Here is a 13,275-nt window from a genome sequence, read left to right as displayed (position 1 = left end):
ACTGTCCTAATGGATGCAACAAGTCGTAATAGTATAGTACATTCGGAGAATCATTGCAAAATCTGTATATGCTGTTATCGTGCTTTGTTAGTCTGAGTAGTTCTGTTTCTAAAAAAAGAAAGGAAGAAAAAAAAAAGAGAAAAACAACAGCATGCTGAAAAGATGAAAAGTGAAACAAGCGTGTATTGCCGAACCCGTAACACGATATCCTTAAGCTTTCGTCTTATACGAAGTACTCTGTGTATCTTCGATGTTTTGTTTCTGTTTTTCTTTCGCCTCGGTTTCTCTTTCTGTATTTTTTTGACTGAGATCGTGTAGCAGGTTCGAACGATCCATATACAGATCGTTGTTCGTAGAAAGCGTACATTCCATGGTTCAAATTTTCTGTTTGGAAATGATTCACCCGGGTTTACCGCGAAAAGATTGAAAACTGGAAAAATGATCAACTAGAGAAAAAGAGAGAGAGAGAGAAAGAGAAAGATGGAAAAACGTGGTCAATTTGAAGTGGAAACTGTACGCTCTGGAAATTGGAAAGTGACGATTGTATACGTGTAACAGTATCATTTATTGACGAAATTCGAGCATTGCCTTTTATTTGGCCACCAGCTCGCGCAACAATGATCTCGTTTGAAATTAAAGCAATGTCAGAATCAGACCATCGTTAATTAAATCGAAGCTATTGCGGAAATTCATACGCGATTTTCTGTCGCGTGAACTTCGCTTGTTCAAATAAAACTTGGTCGCCGAGATTTTAATAGCATTACGTGACCAAGTGTAGCAGCTGCGGAATCGCATTCGTCGCTGTCACAGCTGTCGCATTTGTTTCACATGAGATTACTTTCTTTATTCGTGTAATTTCGAATCCTATTTTTCGTTAAATGACACAGAGAATGGGATGCAATCGTTTGAAACAGCGTTTCCCGATTGTTGCTTGATTGTAACGTCGTTGAGCGATTTGCAGTAGCTGGCGAAAGCATTCGGACGTTTATGGAGATTCTTTCTAACTATAGCGAGTACGTACTTACTCGCGAAAATATTTGAACGCTTACTGTGGACAAATTTTATGAGTATGTCGCGTGTGTTGCGTGAAATATCTTGAAATTTCTATAATGAGACAAGACCGTCGTAATTATTACGTCGCAATTTCTTTAATACTTGAAATCAATCTGGAAACGTGTAGGAAAGTTACAACAAATTGAAATATAAATATATGTATATTTAATAAAACTTAGCCGATAAAAAATTAGTATACGGTATGAACAGTTGTTTTAATATTCTAATTGGTGCTAAACATGGTTCCATTGGATATCGAAGCTTATCTAATGGACTGCTGATTTCTATGCATTTGTGCAACATTTGAATACGTAGAAATGTACAGAAAGCATATAATATGTGTACAAAAATATAATAGAATACTTGTTATAATTTTTAACAAGTAAAACGAATCTCTACTTAACTTCTATTTCTTTAATTGTGCCTATAAAAATATAAATTCGCATAAAAATCCGTGGTCCATTTATTAATTATACAGAAAATTTTCTGTTCAAATAATCTTGCGATCTCTGTGAGGTGTATGTTTAACGAATGAACAGCAAATATTTTATAACTTCTATATATTCTCAATTCTTCGATTTTATATAAATATATTCTCCAATTTTCGATATATAAACATAGCCTTATCTCATTACGGTACTTTTAAAGCTTCAAGAAGTTTTATATGTTTATATTGAATATTTATAAAATATTTATAAAAATGTTCTGCAGTATGCGTTCTAAATAATTTCATGCCTCATTCTACACGCTCCGCGTAAATTAATTTTCTTTATTCGATCGATTGTTGGTCGATAGACATCAATCTCTTGCAAATTATATTCAACGATCTGTAATCGTTCAACGATTTAAACATATATCGAAAAATACATATCTGTACAATCAATCAACCACGTACACCGTACGTATAGGAATACAATGTATTCAGCGATTGTATCTCACTTCATTGTCACTATGTCGCGTTGTAAATAAAAAAAGAAAAGCAACAGATTGTAAGTAACATCGTGCGATCTTTTGCAAGATATCGTGACTAATAATTTGCTAAATGAAAGTGCAACTCGTCGACAAACACGATCCTACGTGACGTTCGCTAATTAATCAGGTTGTATATACCATTTTAGTTGATCATGCCACGGCACGAGGATGAGGTGAATGAAAGTCTATTGTATGCGTGTCTGTTGCTATCTGCAGCCAATGAGCTAATGAAAGGGATCGGTAAGTCAATCAATGTCGTTCGCTTAAGACATCCAGTCGTCGTGTGAGATAAACGTCATTGAGGAAATAATATCCTGCTTCCAGGAGGTGAACATTTCCAAGGAAGTTAGTTGGAATTTCGAACGAGAGTGTAGAAACGAAATAGAAGACTCGTTCAGTTGATCGATACACACTTCTGTTTAGAAGTAAGGACATCAGACAAGTTGAATTTATGTAGTTTAAAAAAAATATTACGAGTAAATAATGGAATAAAAATTTGAGATTCCACCCCAGGCGAAATCTACAACAAAGCGAATGATTTTCGTCTAAAATTGATCGATCAATTGTTTTCTCAGTTATCGCGCACGCCAATTCAAAAAGTTATTAAACAGTCGGCAGTTTGAAAAGCTAGTAAACGACAAGAATGAATTGAAATAGAGAAAATTACGTTTATACCTCAAGACTAGTTGTCCATCTGAGAAACGAATGTCTAGTCTCATGTGATTAGTAATTAGCTTGAGACAAATTCACAAAAAATTGCATGCTTTTATTTTTGTTACGCGAGGATCCTTCTTTAAAATAACGAGAACGTGAGTGTTGAACGCAGATACAGCAACGTGGAAATAATTGGTATACACGCTGCATACCGCGTTATTGTTCTCGTTGCGAAATCACCGGAAAATCGTGAATAGTACGAAATAATGTATCGTGTAAAGTTGGTACGTCGTAGCGAATATTCGTTACGGAAGCACTCGAAGTGAAATGTGTTCCAGTCGGAGCACGGCGTTTCGTGTCAAGACATTTGTCCGAATCGTTAACAACCTGCAAGCAAATTGCTTGAACACGAGTAAATTCTCTTTCGTTCTAGCCTACTCGTACGATTGCCAGCGTGATTCATGCACGACACTAGCGTGCAAACTTTATGTTCGTTTGAAACTTGAAAGCAGGAAATTATCCATCGGAGAGAAAGAAAGAGAAAATATAGATCGGTTTAAGTAAATACTATATAGTAGGCATGTGCGAATAATTCGAGGATGCAATTTGAAATGTTTTGCAATTATTCAAATTCTAACAAGAAAGTAAAATTCACGATACGTTACGAAAAGATGAAGAGAATTCGTTGCGGTGTTAATTGGATAGAGCATATCATCGAAGAAGAAATAAAATGAAAGAAAAAAAGAAATGCTATGATTTTGTATAAAAATCTCAGCATTGGTAATCTTAGTAGGACATGTACATTAGAAATTAATTAAAATTTACATAAAAGGCTTGTTAGCAAGTTATTGCAATAATAATTCCAAGCTTTGTTAGAGAATAATCAAAGAACTGTTAAATTGTTGGAGGAAAATAATATTTGTACTTTTTTATAATGTTTCTCTTTAAGTTTGTTCTTTTTGAAACAGAGAAATATTAATTACTTCATAAGGATAATACAAAAAGAGACTTTAATTCGCAGATACCTAGTACTTATAATATGCCCAACGATTAGTGTAGCCAGTTTCACGGGCAAAAGTATGTATGTGTCGTACATGTATCTTAAAATGAGTTTGTGTATGAATCAAATCAAAGACAAATTTCAAATATTTACTTTTAACCCTTTGTGTTTTATTTATTTGTAATTTTAAATATATTTATCGTTCCCATTTATAGTAAAGACTCGTGATATGTATAAGATTACACAGAGATGAATATTCGTTGAATCGAGCTTAGGAAGCTATCTACACTTAGAAAGTATATCTGCATTTGACATTTCCTCTGGTAAACTAAAAGTAATTTTAAAATTAATTATTTAACATACATGTACGATCTTAAGAGCCACGTAAATTTCATTTAGAACTGTTGAAAAATAATTTCTATAATAGAAATCATTTTTATGAAACGTTCTTCGAGATAGGATTTTCTGAAATCATGTAAATTTTCTATCCCTTTAATTTTATATCGCTTAAGCTCTTCGACTCGAAGCGATCGCCTAGCATCGCTAAGCAAGCTGTTGCTCGCTGGATAAACTTGTTCGTCGGGCAGATTATAATATTTTCTATTTAGGATCAGGTGAAAGGAGTTGGTGTACGGCCAGAGCCAAAGACATCGTGTTTCGTTCAGTGGCGTGATTTCGCTCCCGACGTGAAGCACGATGACGATGCCCGTGCCTTGACCTACAAAATTGCGAGTTCACACGCAAGTCAAATTAGTGCAGGAGCTACGGTTGCGTCTAAAGCTTTTGAATGAACTGGTATCGTGTCAATGGAAAAGTTGTGCTCTGTTGAAGGTGAAAGGGGGGAGGCAGTGCATACACCCAGTGGACTATACATACGTACAAAACCGTGCATCGGCTGTAGTAGAACGTACAGTAGTAGCGGACAGATAAATAAGAAGCCAGGGGACAAACGTATACTACCACCACGCGCGATAGTATGTGTTCTCTATCGATCAGACATCGCTGGCGAAGGCACAAAGCAGCAAAGAGAGATCGTAACATAATACAAATTTCAAGACGAGACGAGAGAAAGAAAAGAAAAAAAAAAAGAAAAAAAAGATATGAAGAGTGAAAGAAAGAATGTTAGTCCCCTTGGTCCCAATTCTCTCGACAGCCCATTGGTGTATGTAGTGCCGCCTAAGGAAGAACGTTAGTGATCGTAAATACCTTCGTAGTACAAAAGCAACACTCGAATTCGCTAGGTATTTCATCATTTTTCTCGAATTTTCTGCTGTCTTTTTTCTCTTCATCCTACAATGTCACACACACAATTTCCTATTTTACTTTCCGTAACACACGAGGCTCGCCCCGCTCGGACGCGATCGAATCATTTCGCTCTTGCTTCGCCTTGTCCACGGACAAGAAAATTCCATTTACGGCGAATATTATGTCGGTGAAGTAACGTCGTTCTACCGGTTCGATATCCTTCATCTAGAAGCATATTCTTTTAAACAACGTGGAACTAGAAATTTTAGAGTGGAAAATGGGATTAGAAAACTTTTAACTAACCAGACATTTCATCTGAATTTGTAACGTTCTCGTAATTCTGAATATTTTAATGTTTGAAATTATTAAAATTTATCGAAAAAGTCTTAAAATAGTCTTTCATAACATTTATCTTAATTAATATCTGTTTCATTCTTTCTTTTTTGTTAAAAGACGTTTTGATACGAAATAATTCAAGCGCATCTCGAACGAGCGAACATGTAATTAATCCTTTGAAGCACGCATTCAAGAAAAAAAACTTCTGTGTGATATTAGTTACCTTGTTTCTAAGCGAACAACTGTATCACGAATAAAAGTTTTCGCAAAAAGTGTCCGATCATTGAATACAGCCACCGCGCTGGTAACATCTGTTGCTCGTTATAAACAAAGAGGTCCTTCGATTCTTTTCTTTCCTTTTTCTTTCTTATGGAGCACCCTTCGACAACGGTGCTTCAAAGGCTTAAACGAGAACAGGAAACGAGGCAACGTATGATCACGTGGAGCCAGAGAGAGAAATTTTTCGTAGCCGAGGGTGAAAAGGAAAATGTATCACGATTGTATCAATCTGTTAAAGAAAGGATGTTTTGTAATGCGTGAAATCAATTCATAGATCGTGGTATATACGACATTTTTTTTCTTTTTGGTTTCTCTTCAATGAAAATGACAGTATGACTTTTTTTTAAATAGAAGATATAATAATTCTAAACTTTGGGTAAGTTACATGACCTTGCGCCTAAAGCATTCTCTTGCATGTTTGCACATTATTATGAGAATAATAAATATGAATAGAATCATAGAAACATCGATTGTCACAAGATATTAGTTTTATTTATTAGGTTTATTTCTAGTAGTTTTAGTTTAATGAGAATACGTAAGAACCAAAAAAGAAAAAGAGAAATAAAGAATATGAAATAAAGCTTGAAATTGAGACAGGTATATACATATATACAATTTGAGAATGATCTCTACTTATTAACTCTGTGAGAGACCGCAGCAGAAAACAGAAAGTAATACGATGTTTTTAAACACTCCTCCATAGAGATAATATTTATTCTTTCATTCATAGAATGGTAGCGTTTGAAGTTCGGCAAATGTATTAGCTATTGTACGTTAAAGAACATATTGATCTAGTCGCTTATTTTCACTACTATCAAGACTTCGGCAAATATTCATTTCCATGTGTATATTTACTGCAGTAACATTAAAAAAGTATTAGTTCTATTAATAACATTTTCAAACGCAATGAACTAAACTTTCAACTCATAGGTCTTACTTTGTGTAAAGTGAATCCATACATAAATATACAGAAAGTCTCCGGTTTTCTACCGATAAATTGTTAGCGCATAATTTACAAGTTAAAATAAGAAGGAAATACTATACAAAGGTTGAATGTGAAATTGTAGGAAAATGTTCAACACTACTTGAAATAAATACAATTGTGGAATGTGAAAGGTCAATAATCATATCTGAATTCACATTATATTCTCTATCTTGAAATAGATAGCGGATTACATAATATCCTTATCTTTCACGTTTCACACTGAAAGCTACGTAGTTGACATTGACGCATACCTTGCGTCCTTTTTAATTATCTCGCAATAAAAAGACAAAAAGACAAAAGCTCGTCTGAGGATCTTTATACATCTTGGGGAAGATTTGAAGGTGCAGGAATGCGCACAACATCAAAAAAAATCATTTGGCTGAGTGAAACAAATCTCTGCATAGGTTTCACCTCTTCAGTTGCATTTCTAAAAATATGAATCTCAATAAATATCCACGGTCTAATTATGATAATTATTACCTTACATTATACCTACATATGTTACCTACATATGACAGTACATGCAACTGTGATTAATCTGGTTTTCTCATAAGAAAATAGAAGAGCATTTTAGAGGGTTAAAATAAAATGAGATAATCAATTTTGAATAATCTTCAATACCACAATTTATGAATTGGTGGGCTTGTTTAATGATACATAAAGTGTGATGATGTGTTCATCGAGGTACGTATATACCGAGTGACAGTGAAACGCATCGTAGTGAAAAGAAATTAACATCGTGTGTGGACGGACGTCACAATTGCTTTTCGTTACTTACGCGAGATCAACTGATCGCAATTATACTTTTAAAACGAACCGTCCCTCGAACCTGCTGTCCTGTATGTCTTTACGGAAAGAAGAGCGACATTTAACCCTTTCAGATTCACTCGTTCGATCGTGTGCCTTGTTAATTGTTAATATACAGATCTGAAAGGGCTGACATGAAATTAATAAACTCTGTTCGTTATCTAGAATAACATAAAGATAAAACGTTATCGATACGTGGTAAATTAAACTGACATGTAAAAAGAATGAATATCACGAAACCTCGAAGTCGACGTAATGCGGTAATTTTTTCGAACAGCAATGTAATACGTCTCCCACATTTTATTCTTTTTAAAATTGTAATCGAGTTTATATTATTTCAATGAAAAAAAAAAAAAAAGAAAAATATGTCTTTCTTTCAATTACAATTTCCTCGAAGTTAATCGAAAATGTATTGCACCGATCTTCTCTAATCCGAATAAATAGTTCACCGACCAACTTCGAGGTTTCATTCGATAACCAGACAATCGATCGAATTATAACCCTTTGAGATCAGATTTAAAGTTAATTTTATTCAGTTACAAGAAATTTTTTTATTTGATATAAGAATGGACGTGGAATTGTGTCGTATTACAATGAAATACGAGCTGAAAGTTCGAATATGACAATGGAAATTACAACTGCCCGATAAGTTCAACGATTCTGCTACGTTCGATTATTTCATTCTTACAGCCAGTATTATCAATGTATATGTTATTGTTAATTATATGTACAGGCAGTGTTTCAAAGAACCGATTTCCATCAAATATCGAATCGTAATGTCATACCTACCGAAATGTTTTAATATATTCGTTATCGTACGAGAGTTTCTAATGTTCACCTATTTTTTCCAAGAATTATAAATATCAATCCTCTTTTTTTTTTCTTTTTTCTTTTTCTTCTATTTCCTCTATCACTTGTTGAACGTTAAATTGAGCGTCGATACAATTTTCCTGCGCGCTGTTCGTCAACGATAGTAATTAAATACACGCTATTTAGTTATATAGTGTATGGAGAGTTTATCACGGACAAACACGTTGTCTCCGTAAGAAATAGCGTTTCCTAATGAATTTCGAAGATCGATAAATACGCGTTATAGTTCTGCTTAAGAATATTTAGAACCTCGAGAAACGGCGTTCCAATATACACATTGCATAATCGATCGACGTACGCAACTTTATCAACGAGTGAATTATAATTGCCCACTTTCGACGATCGGAACTAAACGAGAACACGGGTGTCAGAAGACTAATCGATGCTAAAAGGCGTGATGCGACATTGATGCTATTTAAAAGATCGAGCCAGAGCACGCGTTTCTCTTCGGCGTGTCTCGCTAAATGTATATTGCGTTACAAATTGAAATTAGTATCACCCAACAGATGGTAATAATAGAGCTGAGCAGAATGGCCGCATATGGGGGACGTATGCATATAACGTGCATTTAACTAAATTTCCAGGTGTATCGTGTTTCTAATCGAATAATAAAATACACGTCTATAATCATACAAAGTAATCGTACACGTGGTTAACAAGCACGACCGAGCAACGAAGCAGTCTAATCAGGGTATATACTCTAGTTACAGCTCGTACACCTCGAATGCACCATTGATCTGCAGCATGATTACAGTCGCTACTGCCAAAAAAGAAACAAGAGAAAATCAATAAACTTTCCGATAACAACTGAAACGGACGAGAAAGAGAAGGAGAAGTAAAAAAGAAAGGGAGAGCCAAGTTAGTTATACGCTACCGTTCACAAGTATTTGGACATTTGGTGCAATTCAATCCGAATGTTCAGATATTGTTATGTTTTCAAAGATATTTTTGATTTTGTTCACAGATTTTGTTATATTTTCGAAGATATGATCGAAGAACGTTTCTCAATAGTTCGTTCTTTACCCGATCTCCTAACTGGGGTCATTTGACAGTGGTTATATAGAAGGTGGTTTAAATATGGACTGGCATTTTTATTTCAGGACTTATTGGCAAATCTGTTGAAGATTCTTAAGAGGTGACACTTCGATGTAATATATAAAACACGTTTGCTTTGTAACACGAAGTTAAAACAAACTGAACGGACGTAATTCATTCATAATTTATAACTAATAACATAAATACGTAATTCAGATTATATAATTGAAATAATAGTAAAAATGTTGATTCTTAAAAGTTCAACTAGCCCATACTTATACTCGAGCCTGTGTATTCGGGTCACCTGCTCTTATTCCGCTTTTAAACTAAAACAGAAAGTATATCTGCATCGTTCTAGAGTTTCACGTTTGTCCGTGGTAGATGTTTAACTTCAAGAGTGCGATTAGAAACGTTTAACTCGCTCTGTGATCCCAATATTTTCAACAGACACGGTCAAAGTCACTTAAACTCGGATGTCTGCGCGGGACAAAAATTCATTCACATTCAAAGATCATGAAGCTTAATATCAACGTGTGACTTGGAAGAACTGAATATTCGTTTACCAAGTAGAATTTTCGTCGTATTATCATGAATTCGTACTCGTTACACCAGTAAGACACACTTTCATTCTTTAATTACGTTCTTTGGAAAAATCGAATCAGGATAGTTAAAAACTAAGACAACGAATACTTGTTCTTTTATTTATACCGATTAACTATTATTTTCATCTACTAACTTTGTACGATTGCCTGACATAAGATCAGAAGTCAAAGTTAGATCGAACGCGTTCTCTTGAAATACGTTTTACATATTTGCGAAAATTCGAAAGTGTCCAAATGAGCTTATAGACGATAGCGTATCCGCATAATTCAAAATGCTGAAAAATCAAAAATCCTTCAACGAAGAAACGCGCGTAGGAGAACAGGGCATGAAGCGGCATGACACGATGAAAAATAGAAGAAACAGAACGGAGGGGCGATCGAGCGTTAGAAAGAAAACAGTAAAAACGTATCTCTGAAAAGTGCAATCACAAAAGCGTTCCGCGCTTTTCTCGGATCGAGCACGGCAAGGTCCGACGTCCAAGTACCGCGGCCTCACACCACCGGATTATCGTCCATCGTCACGCATTTTCTTTCTCGTCTCTCGCACTTCATCGTTTTCATTCTGCCGTTGCCTTTCTCGTGGCTGCCAGTTGCTACGAAAACTTGCAGAGTTTCTATCTTGTCGGACGTTGCCAGGAAAGACCGTTTAGATTTCTCTTGAACGCGTAAAATTGTTTCCCGTGTACCTCTTTCGAATTCTTTCTATCTTTTTGTTTTCTTTTTTCTTTTTCTGCTTTTCGCTCTTTTTTTTCCCCGTAACTATTTTCATTCGTTAGTTGCTTTTACAGTTCTCTCTGAGAGGATCGAACCCGATTCAAAGATTCAAAGTTTCGTGGATTTTGCTCGATTCTTTTCGACTGAGCGACCGACACACAATGCACATGCAGCGAAAGAGAACGAGATTCGGCAAGGTCCGACAGTAGCAGGTAATTCGTGTGTGTGACGAAAGTTTCGGCGGCTTTGTTCAACGATGATGGTTCAATGCGCGCTGTCGGACGTTGCCTGTAACATACCGACACGAAATCCGTCAGAAAGTTACCGCCAATGGTGAAAGAATGGATCTGAACTCATCATTGGCTCACGAATTGCGGCACGCTGCTGCCTGCAATAATCTTTCTTCCTACGCACACTGTGGGCCATAAGTATTTCGACGTTTCGTGTTCTCCCGTGTTAACTTAAATCGGATACTTTCCACTGCTTTTGTTTCTTTGATTATTTTATTATAAATCTGTTGATTCATTCGTACGTTCCTTACAACGTGAAATATTAAAATTTAAAATAGTAACATTTGCTGCAGTTTCTCGATAATTGCAACGAGTAGGAAGGTCCTGATACTCATGACCGGCACTGTGCTTTCTCAATTTCCCAATTGTATTATTTCCTTTTTACCTTTATCGGGCTTTTCCTCGAGAATCGTTTATCCACCGTTCGTAAACCTTTTTTTTTCGTTTTTTAAAAATAGTTGCCATTGATCGTGCAACCAACAGTTGCATTCCGAAAGATATTCGCGAGCAATCGGCTTGAAAAGTGAAAATAGATCGTACTATTGCAGCCAACTGCGTAAAACGTAATGGGATTGCGTAATCCAGTGTGAGAAATTAATACTGGGAGTTTAATGAGTATAATAGTTTAGAGCGAAGTCGTTGCTGTCAGATAACGAATTTCCTATTAATAATGAATAAAAACGAAGCAATCTTTATGAATATTTAAACGAAACAAACATTTATCCTTTCCAATTGGTATAGAAAAATTGGACGTTGCAGATCTATCGTCTTATAGATTCAGTAGTGTAACTACTCCCTTACGTGTAACTGATACGATCGATTGAATTACTTTGTAGTTGCACTGCTGAACGTATTTACGCTAATTATACACAGTACCGAGAAGTTATCTGACCGCGAGATGCGTCAACGTTTCTCCAACGACTTGTCGAAATTACAGAACGTCGAGTGCGCAAGTTTTTGTGGATAAAAATTGGTAAAGCGTGCGGAGAACCTAGAAGGGACGTAGTTCGATTGAAATTAACATTTCCACGACACGAACTGCGATGGCATTATTCGATTACGTGGTGTGTTATTTCTGTGTTCCGCAGAGTTAATTATCGACGGCCGTACGTGATAACAATCAACGAAAGAAAGAAATTCTCAGACCAACTGATAAGAAACTGAAGGAACATCGAAAGGTCTATTGGCATACCTAGAATCTATGTGAACAGAAAGAAGTGAAACAAGTTAGTATCTAATTGAAAGAAACACATCGACGACTACGTTTTAATAGTTTATCCTGCTTTGGTGTGCTTTGAAAACGTGATCGCTGGTGCACTGTATACACGTGACGCACACACGAATCGTGATCGAGAACCTCCATTTACAGAAATTCGTATCGCTGCCTAAGTTTCGGTGCCCTGCGTGTTCTCTGTGTTCTAAAAGAAAAGCACATTCATTCATTCGTTATTGATAAGCGAGCATTCCAGGACCGCAGTGATGTGCGAAAGGAGCACTGCCAGTCGAAGGATAAGATCCGATTCGACGATGCAATCGTTAGACCGGCGCGTTTCCCGACGAAAAAGCACTTGGACGACACGTTATTGCATTCGATGGAGCCAATTTTCCACTCTACGCGGTCCTATATTATCTTTTTCTTTAATCGATGTCTTCACTGTCCTTTAATCTTCGTGATATCCTCAATCCTCTCATTTATCAACACTCGTCTCTCATTTCAGCTCGTAATTACTTATCTATAGCAAGCTCTATCTTTTTATTCTTTTTTTTTCTTTTTACTCGACGATTGCTGTGTAATTCATTGGATGGAATTCATTTGCAAAGTTCTTATCGATCTTTCTTTTTGTTAAACAACGTCAGAAAGGATAGAAGCCAATATAATGTAAAAAGATCGTGTTATGATGAGAGGATTAGTGTTCCCAATGACTCTATCGTCTTCGGCTCATCGAACTTCCAATGTTTGTACACTGTTATTTACAAATTACCACGATTACTTGCAAATATGTGTTGCGATCAATTACACACACGTGTTATATCGTACGTAGCAACGAACGTTTGACGATAGCTTTAAGAAGAATCGTTAATTCGCGGAGAAATAAAAATTCGAAGAGTTTCAAGTTCGATGAATCGAGGATACGCAATTGTTAAAGGATTATTGAATTCGAATAGCGTGGACGAGTAAAGGGGAAAGCGAGCATCAAGGAAAGTTAATGTCGTTTCTTTCGGGCTCCGCAGATCGTCGGTTCACTCGCGAACTAAATGAAAGAAAAAAAAAAAAAGAAAAAAAAATCAATCGCGTAGATTTTATCTGCCGAGAGGCGGTATGAACGGTAAAACTCTCGGAAAGAATTTGTCGGGAAAACACGCGACCAAGTAGAGTTAAAGTCGAAAGTTGCGCAAACCTTTATTCGGAACCTCTATACCTCACAGTATCGA

General features: G+C 36.0%; 1 protein-coding gene across 17 annotated transcripts in view; it reads right to left on the bottom strand.

Annotated features, from left to right (window-relative positions):
* The window catches only part of LOC122571651 (potassium voltage-gated channel protein Shab), a 70,332-nt gene that overhangs the window by 21,879 nt on the left and 35,178 nt on the right, over positions 1-13,275 (bottom strand). For 16 of the 17 annotated variants that reach the window (XR_006318134.1, XR_006318132.1, XR_006318137.1 and 13 more), the window contains one exon: positions 4,886-4,969. The exons of the other annotated variant lie outside the window; for it this stretch is intronic. Coding sequence is in view for 8 of the 16 variants with exons in the window: in XM_043735694.1 (XP_043591629.1) it covers positions 4,886-4,969 (84 nt within the window). In the remaining 8 variants the exon portion in view is untranslated. The remainder of the gene's footprint in view (positions 1-4,885; positions 4,970-13,275) is intronic. 17 annotated transcript variants of the gene reach the window in all.

Source organism: Bombus pyrosoma, linkage group LG10, assembly GCF_014825855.1.
Source record: "Bombus pyrosoma isolate SC7728 linkage group LG10, ASM1482585v1, whole genome shotgun sequence".
Taxonomy (NCBI): domain Eukaryota; kingdom Metazoa; phylum Arthropoda; class Insecta; order Hymenoptera; family Apidae; genus Bombus; species Bombus pyrosoma.
Note: the sequence above shows the minus strand (reverse complement) of the source record. Positions and strands in the feature narration are given on the sequence as shown.